We start from the raw sequence: 21760 nt of genomic DNA, 5'->3' as shown, positions 1-21760 counted from the left end.
TGATGATAATAAGGTTGGAGGACCCTTGACAATATCTGACATGTCGAATCTGGCCAAACCTCCTTCACCAGCGTATCTGGCGGCAGATGTGTGTGTCTTCCCTGCAGAAGGGAATCTCCAGCTAGTATTACCTGCCACTCCCTTGTCTTGCTAATGCTCAGTTCAAACTCAGCTAGCTTTGGCACATCCCTTAATTGAGATTCTTGCTGCTTCTACATGCCAGTGTTGACCAAAAGAAAAAGTGTAAAAAAGCTTTATATGCTTGAGTCCTTACTGTAAGAAAGAGACTGTGGAGCACTAGTATAGTAAAAATGAGGTGTTGGGAGATGTGCAGAAAGAAAGGAATTTAGATTTATGAAAAATCTCTGAGAATTAGAAGGCTCAGACTAATGTTTGAGTACCTCTCATAACAGCTAATGTTTGCTGCAAGCTTCACGTGCAGGAATGGTTTTTGAGTGCTATCCCGAGGTTTGTGTGCTTTAGCTTTCACTGACATGTTTGCATGCAGTGAATGTGTATGAAAATACTACTTGGACTTCAAAAGATTCAAAAATTCAAACATTTTTAAAATGTTTTGTGAAAATTTTGTATGTTGTATAGATGTTGGGCAAGGCACTTCAGGCTGTTGGGTTCTGCTTTTATTTGTCACATGGTTACTATGTTGATTTGTATGTTTTGGATCAGAGAAATGAGTGCCATAGCAGAAACTGAAGCTGAAATGTTTGCTATTTCTGGCTTTTAAAGCACTTTAAGCAAGCTGCCGTGTGATAGGCAGTCTAGTTTCCTAGGAGTGTGTCTCTGAAATTTAGTACTTCCAGCGTTTAACGTAATTTTTCTTCCCCGTTCTCAGCGTCCCTTTCTCAGTGTTGTGCCACCTGAACAAGAAACAGTTTGTGTAGCATCCGCTTTGAAATTATACTCACATGGAGTTGTCTGGCAATGAATAGGCAAGAGATAGTTGAAGAATTTAATGCTTCTTAGCTATGTCAGAACCAATGAATAACTGTAGGGACTTCTGGTTGCACAGGACTGTTATTTCTGCTTTTGTATTTGTTTGAAATTGTCAAAGAGATGAACAAGGGATGGTGGAAGAGGGAGAGAAATAAAACATTGATTGTAGGAGTCCAATTTGTTTAGAAAAGTAGTCAAAAAAATCAACATATGAATACTCATCTGTCTGGTTTGTTTTGGCTGTGTTGTGTTTCAGGAGGTTAGCAACTGAAAATCAGAGGTTTTATACTTTCAGGTAGTAGGGATGTGTCATAGCATCTCCAGGGTATGAATTCTGTTATTCCCAATCCACTGTGAAGAGGCAAATGTCATTGTGTTGCTCTTACCTGAATAACTGAACAGTTTGTGAAATCCTCAGCAGGTTCCCTTGTGGGGAGCGGGAAGGAGATGTGTGTGCTGTGATCTTTTGTTATGGAACTTCAGATGGGAAAGTGGAGGTGCTGTCACAGAGCAGGAGCTCTGATTTACTTCAGAAAGCTTTTAATTTCCTGGGTTACAGATTTGAGGCTTTTAAGGAAGTAACATCATAATGTATTTCATCATCTGTCCCTAAACTGTACTTGATATCCCATCTCATTTCTTCAATATAGTAAAATTGAAAAAGCAGAAATGCAATTTGGAGATGAACTTGAGAATATTGTATTACAGTTCCCTAATGAGGCCGTGGAGGAAAAGGGAACAGAAGAATATGGAAGTTGCTGAAAAACAGATGATGAATTGGCATTATTTGCTACTGTGCTTTATGGAAACGTGAATCTACCCATTTATAGAGATGATGGCTAGTAGTATTGTCTTTGTTTATGCAAAGCTGATCAAACTTAAGGATTACACTGTAATGTATTCACTGTAAAATGACCTTTTTAAGAGGTTTAGAGTGGCTAGTTTTACACTTGGAAGTCTGAAAAGATCCTTTAAGTGGGGATAACATTCGTGGCATGTATTCACAGACATCATTATCATTTAGGAAACAGTATTAATTCAGCTAGTAGCAGAGAATTAGTTGCTCAGATCTATTTACTGTGGTCAAAAGAGGAGTGCTACAAACCTTGTTAGAGCTATCTTTGAAAAGATGTACATCCCGATGTACAATGTGCAATGGTAAGAGACATTGCACCTAAATCTCTTTCCTACCTGAAGTTGGTGGGGGTTTTTTGTGTTTTGTTTTGTGGGGGGTTTGTGTGTGTGTGTGATATTACCCTGTCTGAAGGTAATGTCATGCAAAGTAATACCATGAATGATAGGAAACAAAATAATCCTATCTAATTTGTAACTCTATGTTTGTAATTAACAATTGTGAAGGTCTTTTTTTGCAGGCTGTTGTCTGGAATTCAGTATATCAGGTGATTTCTCTTTCTAAGGGATTTTTTTTTTAATAGCTGTTAAAGATCCTATTGTTTTGGTTTCAGGAAGAGAATCCAAGGACTTGACAGAGAGCAGAATTTATCTACTGCAGAAATGCACTACAGCTTCTCTACTATATGGAGAAGTGCAAGTGAGAGCACAAATGCACTGTTTATAATGATTTTAAACTTTTTTTCATCTGAAGCTGTTATTTTACAGATTCACCAAGGCAGTCCATCTTCTTTACACTCTCCACTCTCCTTGTGGCCTTGAATCTCTTGTGGCTGTGGTCACATCTCCATGACTGTCTGGCAATGTGCACACATAACATGACTGAAAATCTGAGCTTGGTTCCCAGCAAAGGGGACAAAACAGTGGATATTCCAGTGCCAAACCTGTTTCCATACCGAGCTAAAGGCACACTTTCCACTTCCTGACTGTGATGTGCAAGTCCTACACTTGATAGAAGGGAAGCCCGAGTTTGTTGTGAAAGAGGGGAATGTTGCTTCAGGCCTTTTGAGTAGCTCTGTGTCACTATATGGATTCTTTTTCAAGGCAGAATTGAGGGAAATTTGTTGTTTGGAAACATGTTTTGCCTAGAGGCACGCAGATAAGGATTACACAGCCCTTTTAGAGGAGTAAGACAAGCAGAAAGGACAAACAAATGTAAAAAACTCATTGAGATTTTTGGAAAGGATTCATTTGTCTGCTCTCTGTAGGTAAAGGAGCCCTTATAACTCAGGATGGAGTAAATTCACTTGATCTAAGCCAGGACTTCACAAAAATTCTGTCTATCCTGGCAGACTTCATGGCTGTTCCAAACTTTCATTTTGCACTGAGGGAGTAGTGGTAAGGTGATTATCTAAAAACTTGAAAACCTGCTGCTGAAAATGTTCAGTTTAGCTTTGTATGGGACTTGATTTGTACAAAAAATAAGTGTGGCTTGAAAGATGTAGCTGCCTGTTGGATGTGATTCCAAATAGGCAGCGCATGACTCTGCATTGTGTTTGGTAACAGGATCTGCACGGGTTCTCTCCAACAGTGACAAGTCTGACTAATGGCAGGATTTCTGTACAGGAACAGTATATGATGGATTTGAATATATACTCATATATAACAGAACATTTATGGTGAAAGCTGCGTGTGACTTGTTTTTAAAACATAAAAAAATATATTTTTGTAGGTCTAACAAGAAGCTTAACTATAACTTCAGTTGACCAATCAATGTTTGAAAAAGCACAAGGAGAGAGAGTAACGTTGCCATGTACTTTTGAACTCTCGGAGGAAGATGAAGGCCCACTAGATATTGAGTGGGTATTGATACCAGCAGATAATCAAAAGAAGGAAAAAATAGTAAGTAGAGACTTTCTTTTGGACAGTGTTATTTCAGTTGTTTGAGTAGGTCAATGTGCAAGTTTTGTTACTGACTTTTTAAGCTTCTACCTTTTCAGATTGGGATGCTTGTGATCTTAAATTACTTTGAAGCACCAGTCAAATGAAATATAGTGGAAATTTTGTAATAGCAGATTAAGTATGAAATGTCTAGAAATTTTTCACTATAAGCTTGCCTTCTAATGAAGAACTCTCAAATTAAGTACACCTCAGTTCCAGAAAGCAAACTCTGCTTTTGTACCTGCATTATCTCCCTGATTAATAACGGGTTTATGAGGATTTAATTTTAAATATATTAACTCTTTTAGTTATTAATGTTTTCCTTTAATTGGAAGCCTTAACAATAATATGATAGATTTCTTTTAGTAGATAGGTTTTACAGAATGAAATTAGAGCAGTTCTAAACAGGATTTCGTTTTTTTTTCAGTTAAAAGTCAATACTGACATATTGATACTTGGGTAGATGTGTGGTGATATTTTGAAGATGGAGGTATTTGGATATGTCATACTTCTGAGATTAAAACTATGGAAAGAACCTGTCAAGAAAATGAAGAGACCAAATTATTTTAAATGTTTGCATGCCAAGTGGATTTCTGAACCATATTTTTTTTTTTAATAGATAATTATGTATGCTGTCGACAGGATTTATGATAATTATTATGGTGCTCAGACTGGGAGGATGGCATTTACTCAGAATGATCCCAAAAATGGTGATGCTTCATTGGATATCCAGAATTTAAAGGCAGAAGACACTGGCACATACCAGTGCAAAGTGAAGAAAGCTCCTGGAGTTCAAAGCAGAAAAATACAGTTGACTGTACTTGGTAAGATAATTTATTTTCTTGAGTTTTCTGTGACATTTTGTATGTGCTTATTCTGTTCTATCTTCGATGTCTAAAATGAAAACTTCTGCTGAGTAAAGTCATATTGAATCTGTGATGATGATGCACTTGTTATTGAGGCCTTGGGAAGGGTGGACATAATTCTGTTCTGGGAGAAGAAGGGAATAATATTCAGAATAATGAGCACTTTTAAAAATTCTGTGCTTCGTTCATATTTCATAGAAAATCTTTCCATGCATAAAAATGGTTTGTGTCACAAGCTTTATCTTTAGCACACAGGTACCAAGCATTTTGATTGTGACTGTTACTAATTCAATGATATTTTGTTGATTAGTAAAGCCAGCAAGAACTAAATGTTCCATTGAAGGATCACAGGAGATTGGAAAAGACGTTACCTTGAAATGTGCATCACAAGAAGGATCCCCACTTTTGTCTTACGACTGGAGGAGAGTATCTGGCACAAATGAACTTCCTGCCACTTCCGTGCTGAGTACTGTCAAACTTGATTTATTACTCTGAAATATTTAAGAAGAGTGTATTAGTATTTTTGGCTTAGTTTGACTTGTGAACATCTCATAATTAGTATTAATATAGTGTAGTCAAGATAAATGTCACTTCTGCCCTCTCACTGGGTAACAAAACTGACTGTGAAACAAGTTGGGAGTTTATTTTGTTTTTTTAATTCATACTGGGAAACGTTTCAAGCTTTAAGTGGAGATTCTTACCATTAGGCTGCTGTATCATACTCACCTGTACCCGTGTTGTAAGGATGGAGTTAAGATACTCTGAATTTTGACTGATGGATTCCAAATTATTACAGTGCTGATATCAGATTTTTATTGTGACATCTTCATTGTAGAAGTTAACTTGTGAGTTTTCTGAAAGTTATTCTAGAATATTTTTTTGACAGAGTACTGCTTAGTACCATTTCTTTTTGATCTCCTTTGTAGTTATGAAAACCTCGAACTTTGAGATGGTAGGATTTTCTTGCAGATGTAGAAGTTTTTTTAAGAAGTTTTAAGAATCTGCTTGCAAATAGACATATTTTAACTTAGGTGGCACAGGATGTAAAGGACAAAGTGACATCCTGTATCGAAGAGTAGACAAAGTGGATTTCTAGAGGAGAGAGAACAAAAAGTTATTTGGTTCTTCCTCGTGGGGGTCTCCTATGCTCCTGTAGTTTATGCCTCAGGGAATTGAGATGTGGCTTCAGTTTTATTTAAAACAAGCAAAAACTGACTTCTGTGAACTTCTCCAGTTTTTTGTAAGCTTCTATAGTCTGTTAGAATCTGTAATATCTTAGAACACAGATCCCCAGAAATCAGCTACAAAGGAAGAACCTGTAACTGTTCTTCATTTTGAACTGGTGTCCTGCTAGTGCTATTTGATATCTCTTATTTTTTGTTTTGATAGTGAATGGTTGATCCCAAATTTGTCTCATGGTAACAAAAAAATGAATGACAATATCAGTGCTAGACAAGAATGAATGAGGAACTGTGCAAAGGTGGTGGCATGTAACTCAATAAAATAATGTTAGTTTTGGGCTTGTGAATGTAGGTGTGGGGACACTGAGCATGTCCTCAAGAATCTAGACAACTGGTTCAGCAGGTAGAGCAAAGTATTTGCCTGGTGCTTTGTTCTTGTGATGGAGTCTTTTACAGTGCTCATGGCAGATCTGTTGGCACTTTAAAGCATGAAAGCCAGTTGAAGTTCACCTGGTAGGATCTCACAAGGGTAGCTGTCAATGGCTTTGACAGTCTGGGGAAAACCTCTTTATTTTCACTGTTTCTTAAGGAATCTGCTTAAGCTGGACTTAGTTGGTCACCCATTGGAGCACACGTTTGGGTTAGATCCACCTCACGCTGCGCATGAGCTCTAAAGACACCTGAGCTGGTTGTGTAGAATCGATTTAGAAGAGGGAGGGTGGTGGCTTTGGGGTGCAGTTCATCTTTTGTATTATAGAATTCTGTGTTGAGAGAATTGGCCATAGCATCTGAAGGTAACACGAATCTACACTTAAAATCTCAGCGAGTGAAAATGCGACAGGAGACCTTGCAAGCTCTTTAAAACATGAATTTTTCTGTCATAGCTAGTTCTAGTCATGTCAGGTAACGTAATGCAAGGCTGTAGAACACTGAGAGTAGCATCTCTTCCTATCCATTGACAGAGCAATTAGTCAGTAGGCTTAATATTAAGTCAAATCCCGTGGAATAAATTTCTAACAGACTTTTACAAATAATAGTGGTTTACAGCATGATAGGCTTTTGTTTCTATCTGTATCTCTTTAATATGGCATTTTTAAGTTAAGATTTCATGTATGTGCTGGATTAATAATTCTGTAGTACTGTGTATGGAATTAAACTTTGCAAAATGATAAACCTCTACCTTTTGTTGTTTGTAGATAAAGATACAGGGGAGCTTCTTCTGAAAAACGCCTCTCAAGAATATTCTGGTTTATACAACTGTGTGGCCTCAAACAGAGTTGGCACGGATGAATGTTCTGTTCAGCTGAATGTCACCCCTCGTAAGTGTTTGCTGTGTAATGGTCACATAGTGTTCTGTGTATGAAAACTGAATAGTCTTTTTTTCTCTAAACTCAAATCCAACACTCTGTAACTGGTGGGTGCCAGTTCAAGTCTTATTATTGTTTTAAATGAGTGTGATTGAGCATTTCTCTGATTCAGTGGTGTGCTATTAACGTGGATCATGTGAAACATACTGGGTTTAATGTTAAAAGAAAGTTGGTCTTATAACTTTGACACTTAACAAACAGTATTGTTATTTATCTATTCTAGCCGTAAATACAGCTGGTATAATTGCTGGAGCTATTATAGGAACTCTGCTGGGTCTTTCTGTACTGACTTTTCTCGTCTTCTGTTGCTGTAAGAAGCACAGAGAGAAGAAATATGAGAAAGAAGTACATCACGATATCAGGTAACAACATGTCTCTGGTTTCTGAGCAGTATTATTGGAAGATTAACTTTTAAATGTGTATTTCTGCAAGTAAGATACTTAACAGTTGAGATTTGTCTTAATCTGGAAAGCTTATTAACATGCTAACTGTTTGTCAGAGGACTTTTTGTAGTCATGTCTAATTTCAGTAAACATTTTAAAGGCAATGAATACTTGAATTTTTTGTTACTTTAAAGGAAGACGTAAAGATTTTTTGGCTGCTGCATCAGAATAGAAAGAAACAAACTGAATACGTGTTTTGTAAGCTCCCACATAGTAATGGTGACTGAACTCTTGTTCTGCAACTCTTTTTTTGTGTGTTTCAGAGAAGATGTTCCACCTCCAAAAAGCCGCAGTTCAACAGCTCGCAGCTACATCGGCAGCAATCGCTCTTCTCTGGGTTCAATGTCTCCCTCAAATATGGAAGGATATACCAAAACTCCATATAGCCAAGTCCCAAGTGAAGACTTTGAACGTGCTCCTGGTCAAAACCCAACCTTTGCACCTTCAAAGGTAGCTGCACCTAATTTAAGTAGAATGGGAGCTGTTCCTGTGATGATTCCAGCACAAAGCAAAGATGGGTCGATAGTATAAAATATTATTAATTTAAAAGCTGTTTTTTAAAGTGTTCATTGTAAGTATTAGAGAAAACTACTGTGTTCCATCCCTCATTTAAACACTGGCATGAAATTGTGCTTGAAGCAAATGAACAAGTTAGTTTGAAAAGCCACCAATTCTCAGATTTAATTTTAAACTTTTTAGTATATGACAGTTGAACTATTTGCAAAAAGCATTGAAGTTCCTAAGTAAATATTGGACACTGAAGGTATTTGGACCTGTGGTAGGTTACTGAAGAGACACTGACACTGTCAGCTAATGTGCAGTCCTGAATGTGTAACAGTGAGACAAAGGAGAATTAACAAAGCATTTCATATTTAGACCATGGAGTTTCTCAGAGTTCCTGTAGCTTTATCCTCAATTATGGAATAACAGAAATATTTGAACTTGATATTGAACTCTGATGTAGTTGCATGGGGCTGAAATACTGAGGATGACTTTGAATTCTGTTCATATTTATGTGGTTCTTTGATCTGGTAATGTTTGTTTGGAGCACTTGAGCTCTTATTTCAGGGGCAGCCAGTTATTTAATTGGTTCAATTAGTTTAATTAATCTACTCTGAATTTAAAATGTCAGTGAGTGGAAGTGTGACAGGAGACCTTGCAAGCTCTTTGAAACATGAATTTTTCTGTAATAACTAGTTCTAGTCAGGTTGACTTAATACTTACATTATCTGATGCAAGAGGTCCTGTCAGGTTGTTGGTGATGGTACCTAAGCTTTAAGATCTATAAATCAGCTGTTACTGTCACTGTAAGAATGAATTATGGATCTTTATGCAGGTCTTTAAGGTAATTGTACCTTGCATTTTCCAGCGCCTGTTAGGATACTAAGGCAGTGCTCTTATTTTTTTTCCAAACCAATTACCTAGAAGCTCCATGGGGATTTAATGAGAGCTATTAAGCTGTTAAGTAACTGGTATTGGATATCTGTCCTCTAACATCACTGTGGAAACAACTTTTCCCATATACATGTAAGCAGTAGTCAGCCTTTACTCAGGATGCTAATGTCTTCCTGTGTGAATTTGCAAGGAGTTTAAAGCTCATTTCTCCTTGCCTCTTCAACAGCCCTAAATATTCTGAACCAATGTTCAGACTTTTTAAGAGCAAGAGTTCTGTGCAGCTGAGAGCAAATAGTTTTCCAGAATTGTTCATGCAGATCTCATGTTTCAAAATTAAAAACGCTTCTTCCCAATTTTGCAAAATTAAAGCAATACAGGAGAAACAGAACAATTCTTTCTCTTACTTTCACATGTATTTAGGACTTCTGATAGCTTCTGGTAACTGATATTACATACCTGTGAAAGCTGGATTTAAAACTTAGTGCAGCTTGATTCTTTGTGGATTTTATCTTCCTTCCTGTTTTCTACCTTCTTCATCCTGTGTGGAGGGCAGGTGGGGGAGAGTCCCTTCAGCTTATTCTAGCTATAGTTGTTGAACTGCAAGGTATTTTGGAAAACTCTAAAAGCATATAGTATGTGGCACTGATGTTGATGAAGGAAATATCTGAATAGCCTGTTGAAAGATGTTAGGATTGTTTGTGTGTAGCAACAGTGTGAGAGAAAACATTTTCCCAAACTTCTAGGTTTAGTGTCTGCTTTTTTGTAGCTGCTTATAGTTCTGTGATGAATTCTTTGGCTTACTACTAAATGTTTGTCCTATCTGTAATTAGATGCACAATCCTTGGCTGGCACTATTAATGTAAAGAAATTTCCCTGCCCGTGGCAGGGTGGTTGGTACAAGGTCATCTTCCAACCCAAACCATTTTATAATGCTAACATACCCTTCATACCGAATTTAGAAACTTGAATGGCTATTAAGTATTCTAGACCTAGTTTTACACATTTGGGACTTTTTTAGATTGTAAGCTGATACTGTTAGAGATCAGATTTTTTTATCTTTCATGTGTGCCTTGTCAATAAACTTTGCCTGATTGTAACTTCAGTTTTTATGAAATTTCTGGTGCCTAAACATACTGTTTGAACAGGTGCTTAGATGATGGTACAGTTCTTAAAACATGACACTGTGATCTGATTTCTTGATTCTTATGTACTATTTATACCTCTTCATGCCTATTTTTGGATGTGACTTCAGTGTCTCTCTCTGTATTCTTCTGTATTTCAAAATGTCACTCCTTCAATTATGATTTAAGTGTTTATATTCCTGGAAACTGTTCAGTTGTTGTACCAATGAGATGGATGATTGATTTTTATATGTGTGGTAAATAATAGGTTTAGTAAGTGTGCCAAACATAGCTTCTGAAGAACAATAGATGGGGAGACATCTTCTTGCATCCAATTATTGTGACAGAAGAGACTTCCAAGATGTTAATCGTACACTGATTGTTTACCTCGAAACTAAGGCCTTCCTTAATTAAAAGGGTATAGTTATTATAAATACAAGTTGAGTACAAAACTAAGCTGAATCACAGACTGAGAGATAGCTATAAACCTAAGCAACCAGGCAGCAAACCTACTAAATTTGGTTCTTAGCCATCTGTGGTCATATGTGTTTTTTTTGGTGGGTTTTGTTTGTTTTTTTTGGTTTGGTTTTGTTTTGTTTTGTTCTTTTGGTTTGGCCTGAGACCCTGCACTTACAGTCAGTTAAGCCCTAGGACACTCAGAACCAGAAACCTATCTCAGTAAAGCAAGCAGAGCAGAGTTTACACATGCTTGATGCTCTGTCAGCTTGTGCAAAATAATAAATGGACAGAAGGACAGCGTGATGTGCCCTCAGAGCCTGGCTGTTAGGCTTAGCAGCCTTGACAGTGTCTGTCTATTTATGTAATTGCATGGAAAAAGAGGAGAAATAGAATCTGACATAGTCCTTATCTGAAATAAAGAACCCCTGACTTGGGGTAAACTTGGCCTCAAGTTGCTATCATCATGCCTTTTTGGATGGATAGAACACTACTATGAGAACATAATACTGGTATTATAAATTATAAATTATTTCTTTTGTCACTAGATTGTTCACTTACACTGGATTATGATTCTCAAAGGCAGCTACTGTAGTCTAACAATGATTTCTAGCTGTGTAGGAGATGAACTGGTTAAACACGTGAGGTGTCCAATCTTACAGATAGCTCTGCTAACAGAACACTTTTAGGAAGTAATGGCAGCTGATATATACCAGTTAGGAGGTGGCATTTTTAATGTCTCATTTGATTAAAAAAGAAAAAAGGGGGAGGGGGTAGGGAGGGCGGTACCATTTTGTAAATACTCTTAAGTGAGCTCAAGAAACCTCTAGTTAATGTCATGACTGTAAACTTGCCTGTTGAGGACTACTATATATAGGAAGAAACCCCTCAATTTTAGCATGGTGTGAATAAAGTGTTAGACTTGTAATACTGTAGAGGTTCCGTAACACTTGTCCATACAGTTCAAGCATCTTCATAAACTTCCTGCAGTGGGTATTTAAAGATAATTGTGTGAAACTTCCTTCCCTGAAAAATGAATACTTCTTCCAAAACTGTATAGTGCACAGAAATGCCTTGTTGGAGGGGTAAAACATGACTTTTGAGAGAAATGTGCATTGCATACGTCTTTATCAACTCTGGATAGTTGCATTCATATTAGATGTATGCTTCCTGCTTAATAGTGCAAGTAAGACTTCTTAATTGCAAGTTTTTTCTGTAATGCTGAATATTGTATACTGCTGGTTTCCATGACAAGCTTTTAGTTTTGTTCTGAGCAGTGTATATTCTGGATCACTTTAGGTCTCTGTTCCAGTCTAAAGACATTAAGCTATTTGTGTCACTTAAACCATGTTTTATACACTCGATAGGTGCTTTATGGGACCCTTTGGTTACTGGTCCTCTAGCATTGAGGCACAGCTCAGTTGAAATCAGAGCAATAAAACTTCCTGGAATCCCAAATGTTACGATGTTACATTACACTTCTCATGCACAAAGCATGGACTTTGATATGAATTTCAGTATGAGGTTTTATATTCACACTTTTGGGGGAATGGTATTTTAAAATATGAGTATTGTGAGTGAATTTGTAAAAAAAAAAAAAACAAAATTCAAAATTTTAAAACGCTGTAGTTCCATGACAGACTTGTGTACTTTTTGAAATAAAACTGTTGGAGAAAACAGTAGTCTGTCTTTTATTTTAAAGCAGCACTTGTGTATGGCTTCAGCTTTCTCTTTTATGTAATTGGAAGTGAACTAATAAATATGGCTGTGTATACCCTGCTGGCATTAATCATTTTATTTATTGCTTTCCCCTCCCGCATTAATTCCTAAGAGAACTAAAACTTTAGATATTTTAAAACATACACTTACTGATATCTAAGTGTAGATATCAATAGTCATTCTGAAAACATAAGGCTTGAAAGGAACTTTAGATTCCATTTCATCCCTCTTTATTTTCAGTAGAACAAAAAAATCCTGAAACTGATTATTTTTTTTCTTTTAAAGTTCAAAAAAGCAGGTTTGCAGCACTCAAAGCATTGTTGATAAAATGCTTGGGTTTATGTTGCCAGTTAATGTGCACCTTTTTCAATTCAAAGGAAGTTGACTTGGCATACTCTGCACCCCTTGGCTTTGCAAACCAACTGATTATTTTCCTTGTCATTTTACCTGAGATTAATGTGATTTCTCCAGTCTTGTCTTGGGCACATAATTAGTTTTAGGAAGCAAAGTCCAGCATGAGCTCTGTTTGCATTAATGACATGTATAATTCTCATATCACTGGAGGTATAATTAGCTTACATTTGCTCCTAGTGTAGGCATGTTTGTGTTATAATGCATGCATATCTTCATATGTTAATGTGTACCTGTGCCATGCCAGATGTTCCAGTCCCTTCTTTCTGTGTAAATAAAACCCCTGATGCATGTGTGCACAAGCATCTGAAGTACTGGTGGGAAAACCTTTAGGAGTTTTTTCTATTTCAAATTAAGAATCATGCTTAAATACAAAGGGAAACCCTAATAAAAATGAAGGTTCGGATTTGTCTCTTTTTGTAGAGTTCTAAGAAACTTTTCCTACACTTTTTACCATCAACGCCAAGACTTAGGATGGAAGTCTTGAGCTTAAGGTGGCAGTTTTGTCACAGATGGCTCTTGCATGCCTCAGCTGCTCCAGGTATTATTTTTGAGAATAGGTGACCGTGAACCAGAAGCTGAGTACCTCCAGCTTCTCTGTGGAATTCCAACAAACCATGTCAAGCTTTCCTGAGTGTCCTGAAAGAACAGAGGGCACTCATCATGTGGTAGTTCTACAGAACCTTCGTGATCCTTGTATATATATTAAACAATGCCTTGGATAAAGTTTCTTCAAGTCTATCTGGTTGGTTGGTTGTTTCTCTGAACATCTTTGGCTGTGTCCTTTGAGCTTACTGTCTCAAAAATTTACTTGTTGGATGGAGAAACTTCATTTCTTGCAAGCTCTGTGATAATGCTGAAAGGCTGTTTTAGAAAGCAGTTCATGACAGCATCTTAGCCTTGTTTTCTGTCTGTAAAATTCATAAAACAAAAGAGTTTGTAAGACAAACAGCTGATTAAGAAGCAAAGGCAAGAGTAGGATGAAAAGAAGCTATAAATGTTGCCTACCTTTCCAAATCTCTCATTATTTTAAAACTACCTTTCACTTGTGTAGGACTGTAGGTGACTGCTCACAACATGCATCTTAATATAAAAAAAAAAGTGTGCACTTGAGTTACGATAATTCTGTTGCTCTTTTAATTTGCTTTAGGCTTTTTGCAGAATGGTGCAGGCTCAGCTTATCAGGGGAAGAGTATGAACCTTTAATTTTTTTAAAATACCCACTCTGGCAGAAAACTGGCCTAGAGGGTTGTGCCGTCCCTGCTTCTGACTTCCATTCAAAGTCAAGCTTCTGAAAACAGGGATCCTTTAAGGATCCTTTGATTTTCATATTAAGTCAGTGTTACTGTCACCCTTGTAAGTTGGCATTTTGAAGACTTCAGCTTTCAGCTGTTGAAGTACTTACTGGTCAGGTTGCTTGGAATATGGAGAGTCAGTAGCATGAAGCGGCAGCAGGTGCTGTCTGGGTCCTCATTTTTAGTGGATTAGCACAAGAAACAGATGGAGGACAATTGTACCATGTTATCTGGGAAACGAAGGAAGTTGTGCAACTCACACAGGAGCCCTCTCTGATGCCAGGGTTGATGGATGGTGGGAGGGGAGCAGCCTTACGGAGAAGTTGAGTGTGTTGGTTACACAACTGGATTATGTAACAGTTTAAAAAAGTGGCAGTATTAGAAGAGACATTAACATCTGAAAGCACATCATTTTATCTTTGCTTATCTAATTTTTTCTTGGGGGGAAAAAGCGTCCAGAGGCAGCGTTGTCCGCTGGGAAGCGCAGAAAGCTGTGTGATGCATTGACAGTTGTCCCACTTCTCAGGGCTGGATGCTGTGGCTCTGGGAGCTGCAGGCAGGACGAAAGTTGAGTGCTGTACCTGAAGGGTATTGTGTTCTCTTTCCTGAAGTATTTTTCCTAATTGCAAAATGGGGAGAGAAAAGCAGTGAGTTTTGTACCAGGGATGAGGATTCTGGAAGCACACACGAACTTTCCAACTTGTTGGAGCCTTTCCTTTACTCTGGTTTCTAGCAACATCTGATTTAGGGGTTTTCAGAGTCTGCAAAACTTTTTTGCATTTAGAGTTGCTCATATAGCCAGCATGCCTTCATTACTTAAATTGCAGAGCCTTGTACTCTTCCTACCGTGCATAATTTCTGCATATGATGCATTTGGTTATATTATTACCAACAGTACTGTATAAAGAAACAGAAGAAACTGTAGACTCCTGAACACTCCAGACTTGGTGCTCAGGGCACAAACATCTCCTGTCACTCAGGTTAGGTAGCAGCTTGCTCAGAATTTGGTATCAAGGAATACTAAATCACATGGTAAAGAGCTATAAAAGTAACTTATAGTACCATTTAAAGTACATTAAAAAAAATTTTTAGTACCATTGGTATAATAGCTTCCACTTATGTCCATTTTTCAACTTACGTTCCCGCATGTATGGGAAAGAAACTCGAGCCGTTGTGTCTTGTGGCCAGTTACTGCTGTACAAGTGAAGTAGCACCTTCTTATAGCTTGTGACTTGGCCTGCTCTGGGATGTGTAAGTGTATTATCCCATACAGGACTCTGGATCTCCCTGCTTCATGTCAGTTGGTAATATTTTACCCACAGAACAGCAGCGGGGATTAGTTGGATTTCATGGAAGTTGAAGTTGCAGAGAGTGTTTGTTCTCAGGGTTTAAGGTCTCTGATTAGAGCTCTCAGCAGCAGCCACTCGCTGATGACTCGACAGGCAGCTGAGTGGGTGGTGTTTCTAAGAAACTTAGCTCAAGTCAGAACACTTGTGCTGTGCCTTACTTAGCTGTAGGAGACCAAGATAAAATTATTACTTTAGATTTCTGTTTACGAGTAGAATAGTTCAGGTGGGAGGGAAACCGATACCCTTAGACCAGGAACAAAGGCAAACGGTGGTAATACATACATAAAGCTGCTGAACTGCTTGTGACTGCTAAAGAAAGTGCCGACTCCGGGGCACAGCTGGTGGTTTGTGGAACATGTCAAAAAGCTTATGTTGTGGCTGGTAGCACTGCACTCCTTATCCAGATGAATAAAATGCCCTTCCATGTCACTTCCAATCCTGTAACTGTCAAGACCAGAAACAGTTCATCTCAGCTGTAAGATAAAAAATAAAGCTTGCAATTACTTTATTTTCATGTATTCTTTCCTGTTCCTTGTTGGTACGTGAGAAAAATTCAAACTTACTAAAAGGACACAGCTTGAAATGAACTGTTTGGTCTTGCCCTGTTTTTGTCCTTGTATTTTGTAATTCAATATGAAGTTGCTTAAGCATTGCAATATTCTTTTTCTTTCTCTTCAGACTTGAGTTGTGGTTTGGGTGACCTCTTTAGGTAACCTGTTTAATGACTTTGTATGCCATCTGTGTTTAAAACAGAACTCTAAAAAAAAATGTAAAGTGCTGTGGTCTCCTATACTGTCTTTGGCCCACTTGGAAAAAAAAAATTATGGTGAAATATGAGTGCTTTATATTGAAACCAAGTAATAAATGTTATGTTTGGGAATTAGGAATGTCCCCCATGGCTGATGCCTTGGCAGCCTCTCTCCATGTCTTCTGTGCCCAAACACAACTGACTGTACTGTGCTTTGCAGTGACTTGCTAAGAATATGTTTCCCAACAGAAAGCTAAGAAACTTTCTTAGGTGCCAGATGGTTATTTTCTTGTTGCTTACTCAGGAAATAAATTTAGGTGAGAAAATGATTCTTGTAATCTGCATCTGTAGAGACTTTTTTTTTTAATAAGCTCTAATAAAAAGCTGTAAACTGCAGAAATGTACAGCTGAGGTATGAATGTAGTTTTTGATAGGTTTTAACAGTTGTGAGAAACACTATATCTATACACACTGTTGCTCTGATGGAAGTACTTCTATATCCTTTTTTTTTACCAAAAAAAAAAAAAAAAAAAAAGATGTAGCCAATGCCTGATTGACTAGTATGGACGAGAGCTTAGAGTTAGTCATTAAAATATCAGTATTCCTCAGACTGAAGTTGAGGTCACCAACAATGCTTCTTCATTTGCCACTCATTTAGGGGAAAAAGAAATCCCCAGATCGTAATTGTGCCTGTTCTTTTAGGAGCAAGACAATGAAAACTGTGATTCTTGTACAGATAACCTACAATTCTGATCATGCCAGTATGCCTTGCATACTTGAAAGGCATCGAAGTTCTAAACATAAATTATATGTCTTTAAAATCAGGGTTGTGTTGCTACTTGAAGTATTTTAGGCGTATTATTTTAAATATGATATATGCATATCTGAACTGGGTGGGCAGGCAGGAATCTCAGGCAACCCACTAAAATCCTTTATTCCTAGATGAAAGGGCTGGAAGGAGGGTTAGAAGAGCCTTTATGCTCAACAGTGCTTTCTGTTGCCTGTTAGAAATCAGCATAATTTCCCTGCCCCTGGTGTTACCTGAGCAAGCTGGGATTTTAATCAGCCCTCCGAGTGGGGTATCCAACATGACAGTGAGAACTGGGTCGTTATGTTACACACGTGGATTTTATTCTGACATCATCTCAGCTCTGTACCAACTGTATTAACTATTTAATTTGCTGCTGGCTTTATGGTTTGTACAATGGGGGGAAATTGCTGAATGTGCAAGGAAGCTGAGGATATCCTTAGTGCTTGACATGGCTAACAGAAGCTCACTCACCAGCAATTAAAGCAACAACAAAAGAATCCCAAGGCAGAGGAGTCCGATTAACGAAGTGGAGGATTAGGGTTGATGACCTGGCTTTGTCAGCTGTGTGATTTTTATTAATGTTAAGGTTTTCTCGTTGTTAATTGTCTTCCATAGCTGTTAGAGTGGAAACAGTTCTTTTGTGAAACTAGAGTCTCCCATTGCACTGTCATTTTTTTTAAAGTTATCCTTGGCAAATCTTTTCAGTCTTCCTCAGATACCCATCTTAGTGCTTATTTTCACCTCTTTCATAGTCTTAGAAAATTCTGAAATAGATGTATTTAAAGACAGTTATCTTGTTCAGGCCATCTGTGGTTGTCTCTGTCCCCCGCTGCTTGCTGGTTTTTAATTCTGCCCAGGCAACAGTCACCCTTCCAGTACTTACAGCACTCCTTGGGTATTTCAAGTTGTAGTAAAAATAATAGTAAGGCAGATCTCATTATGCAGCTTTTTGAGGGTGAAAGATCTCCCAAAGCCCATTGCCAGTGCTTTCCCTCCAGAGGTTTGGTCAGAGATCCTAGCTTGGATGCCTGCTTGGCATCACCTCGGAGTGAAGCAGCTTCTCTCTGCTCCCACTCAGTAGTGTGTAGGACCAAGTGTTCACGTGGGCTGCTGTCCTAATCACTCTGCTGGGCCACTTCATGCTCCCTCACCACCCTTTCCCTGCTGCTCACTGCAGGTGACTTGGAAGGTATTCTCAGAGTAGGATAATGGAAATACAGAATACAGTGTGTTATTTTCCTTCATCATTGCTGATACTGGAGTTGTCTAACCATGTGTGCTTGCTTACTCTGCCAGGCTGAGATACACACAGAGAGATGGAAAGCTCCTTCCTGGGATCATTGGCCTTGTCAGCAACACATTGCTCTGTGCTTGGTGTTCTGTACAACTTTCCTCTGCCTACAGCTTCCCACTTAAATTGGTGCCTGACCTTCCTCTTTCTGTCACATGCTGCCTTTTTGTTTCTGATTGCGGGATGGATTTCACTGCTGAAGCAGGATGGAGTTTTAGACAGGTTTTCCCTTTTTTCTGAGTGTGGTATGTTGCTATTGATCATGCTTTTGTGGGGGGTTCTTCCTTCTACTGCCCTTTTCTATCATATTTTTTGTTCCTAACCATTTTCACTCACTTGCCTCTGTTTTAGGCATTAGGCACTTTAAACTACATTACATAGAGTGTGGTTTAAACCGGCCCCTGGTTTTCCAGCTTAAACATAATGGGGTTATGATTGCAAGTACCTGGGCAGACAGTAGTTTCTTATTAACTTATAGTTTTCCTTTCATGATCCAAAGGACTTACCACATCTTGTTTATAAGTTACAACACTGGGGGGTGGATTTTAATTTTTTTTATTATTATTTATTTATTCTTTATCACAGCTGCATGAATAGCCTCTAGCTGCATGCTAGAGTTCACTTGCCAGACTGCATCTTTCTTTTTTTTTTTTTTCATTGCTAGAGATGTACTTAGATGAGAAGGAAAGGAAAAGAAAATCAAGACTGAAAGTATCAGGGCAGCACAGGCAAAGGAGGACAGATTATGCTGTATTTGTTCCATTTTGCCTTCCTAGCTCATTTAAGTATCAGATTTTAAAAAGCATTTGCTTTTCCAAACAACTGGACCATCAAAAGCTCTCCCCACATCCCCGCTCATCTGTGTGCCACGTAGCAGAATTTTCTCCGTAAGCAAGGTGTGTTAATTATCCCTTGACTCATTCATGAAGGGGAGCAAAGAGGATGTGCTGCTGGAGACACATGATTACATGAACCCCTGCTTGCAAGCCTGCCTTATCCCTGAGAAAAGCTGGATTTACAAACGTTTTGGTGTGTAAGAGCGCTGTTTCTTCAGGGTTTTCCAGTAAAATGAGGCAGGATGAACTGTGTGGGGAGCAGCCTATTTATTTAGAAAGCATATGTTTGCTAATTATTAGCTCATTATCTGTTTGAGGGCTTTTAATGTGAGAGGTGGGCAGTAGGACTGTTGTGTTATCCATGGTGCAAAGACAGGAACACAGACAGAAAGGACACTTCTCCCCTCAGCGTCCAGTGCCAATTAATACACCTCTTAGTATTCCTTAAAAGAATAATTACATAAGAAATAGCCAGAATGAAGTTGTGAAACAGGTTTGCATGCCAGGTAATAGCCTTAAATCGAAAGAAGCCAAAGGTCTTGGTTTCATGCCAAGCAGTCCTTGGTACTGATTCCAGTTACGCTTCCAAGCAAGGCTTTGGGAAGGGGCTCAGTTCATTTTACTGTCGTGTGCAACTGGAAGATTTTATTTGATGTGTAATTCTAATTGCAGCGTGACAGTTCGCAAGGAAGAAAGTGAGATGTTGCAGAGAGGTAGCCTGAGTCACTTGTTTTAATTACTGGCCTTATGGAGAAACTATTGTGGCATTGAGGCATGTTTTAAAAATCTGTGAGGACTTGTGTAATTATACAAAGGCCTGTAATGAGCTGAAATGGGGGAGTAAGAAAATGAGATGTTACCAGTAAATGCAATGCATCCATATACATTTGTGGATTATTAATTAGGAAGAGTTGTCTTCTGGTGGAATATTATGTTTCCAAAATTAATAATGGTGACTCTCAGCAGCAGCTGAGCACAGACAGCACGTAGAAACGGCATTTTGTGGCTTGGAGTGGTGGCAGAAATGCTGAGTTACCACTTTTCTTATAATATCAGTCTTAGAATAAGAAGTCAAGGAGTTCACAGAGCTGATAAAGAACTGTAGCTAGAACAAAGAATTGTTTATTATCTTTGTGCAACAAAAAGGTATCCTCAGAAATGTCAATAAAAATAGTCAGGGAACTAAAACTGACTTCTAAGGAAATGGTAAAACAAGCCAGTATGCAGATTGGGATGAGTCACTGGATTCTTAAAGAAAACAGTGTTTGTAACAGTAAAAAAACAAAAATGTGTGGTTCTTTGATAATTCAGGTTACTGTTATGCAGTTGAGGAAAGAGACACCTTAGCAGATGTTGACAGGTACTTCAGAAATGCACTATAGTAGGTCTGCACTGGGAAATCCACGAGGATTGTTAAATAACCTCTGTGAAGATACTGAAATTTTGCTATCAAGTTAAAGTTACATTCATTTACAGTGCACTAATAAATGGAGTGTCAGTTTGCTGCACCACTGCACCACTTTGCTGTGAGACACTGGTTTAAACTCTAATCTGAATGGCCACAAGTTGGGTGATGATCTGAATAGTGCATTTAATTACTGTATATGAGAGTATCTAGCATCTTGTTAATATAGATTAATGATATTCTTTCTTTTTGTAGTATGACATCGCACACAAGATTGGTGACATAACAGTGGTATAAACATGAAGAAACAGGCATCAGTTTTTGCATGACTTTCCAGTATGGTGAAACTGAAGTACATTGTGAAATGAAGTGCAGGGTTTTTTTTTACTTGATCTCACTTTAGATTCAAGATTGTTAAGTCGGCTCTGTTCAGTTTTGTAAGTACCACATTTTTTCTTTTTCATATTTTTGATGCAAAGTTTACAAAGCGACTACCAACGTTTTTCTTGCTACTTTTGTGTTTTGAAAAGTGTGCACCATCAATCCTCTCTGCTCCCCCCCACCCCTTTCCTGGAGATGCAAAAAACTGTGAAGTTAACCAAATCAACTCAGGTAGCACAAATATAGCCTTAAGCAGCAGCGTGTTGAAAGAGGTTGTAATCTGAAATAGAGTAGTTTTGTTTTTTCCTAGCTCTCTGGTCTGCTCATTTGATAGGAAGTGGATTCTTTGTTCAGTGCTGTAGTGATACCAACAAGGTCTTACAACCTCTGTGTGAAATGCGCTGTGTTTCAAGATTGTATATATTTTATAACACTCAATAAAATACACTTGAATGTTACAGTTCACACGTGCTTCAGTATGATCTGTTAATGCAGGTGTTGTGGTAATTCACGTCTGGACACTTCCTTATTCCTCCTGGTCCACAACTTACCATGCAGGAGATGAGAGGGAAGAGGAAGGTGCTCTTTAAACCAGGCTGGTTATGGGGTCCTCGTTGCCTCCTGCGACGTGGAGACTTTGGGTATTGATTTCATAATGAAAATATTAATCTGCCTAACCACTGTTAGGTAGGATGAGACCACTGTAAACTGACCTAGTGGATGGAACTTAATAAATTAATTTTTGGAGCCTGGTACCCTGCTGGTACTTAGGACATTTTTGGTAACTCATTACCTGTCACAGGCCACATAAATCTGAGCACACGGAAGGACACCCCAGCATTCAGGCAGTAGCAGTGACCATATGCAAACTCAAACCTGTCTTTGCTCAGCTACATCTTTCTGTGCACTTGAGAAATACTGGGTGTATTTTTTACTATTGT

The 21760-nt window shown here is 38.2% G+C and overlaps 1 protein-coding gene across 2 annotated transcripts in view; it reads left to right on the top strand.

Annotated features, from left to right (window-relative positions):
• Positions 1-21279, top strand: part of CXADR (CXADR Ig-like cell adhesion molecule) — a 34875-nt gene extending 13596 nt beyond the window's left edge. The window contains exons 2-8 of one of the 2 annotated variants that reach the window (XM_039380524.1): positions 3536-3705; positions 4364-4568; positions 4921-5076; positions 6988-7110; positions 7382-7520; positions 7865-8051; positions 20694-21279. In XM_039380524.1, the coding sequence (XP_039236458.1) occupies positions 3536-3705; positions 4364-4568; positions 4921-5076; positions 6988-7110; positions 7382-7520; positions 7865-8051; positions 20694-20735 (1022 nt within the window). In that variant the 3' untranslated portion in view covers positions 20736-21279. Of the gene's footprint in view, positions 1-3535; positions 3706-4363; positions 4569-4920; positions 5077-6987; positions 7111-7381; positions 7521-7864; positions 10099-20693 lie in introns of those variants that run through there. The other variant, XM_039380522.1, reaches the window with a different exon arrangement.
• Positions 21280-21760: the final 481 nt, after the last annotated feature.

Source organism: Pipra filicauda, unplaced genomic scaffold, assembly GCF_003945595.2.
Source record: "Pipra filicauda isolate LSUMZ 115617 unplaced genomic scaffold, ASM394559v2 scaffold197_size1571708_pilon, whole genome shotgun sequence".
In the NCBI taxonomy this organism is placed as follows: domain Eukaryota; kingdom Metazoa; phylum Chordata; class Aves; order Passeriformes; family Pipridae; genus Pipra; species Pipra filicauda.
This window is presented reverse-complemented; position numbering and strand designations above follow the sequence as displayed.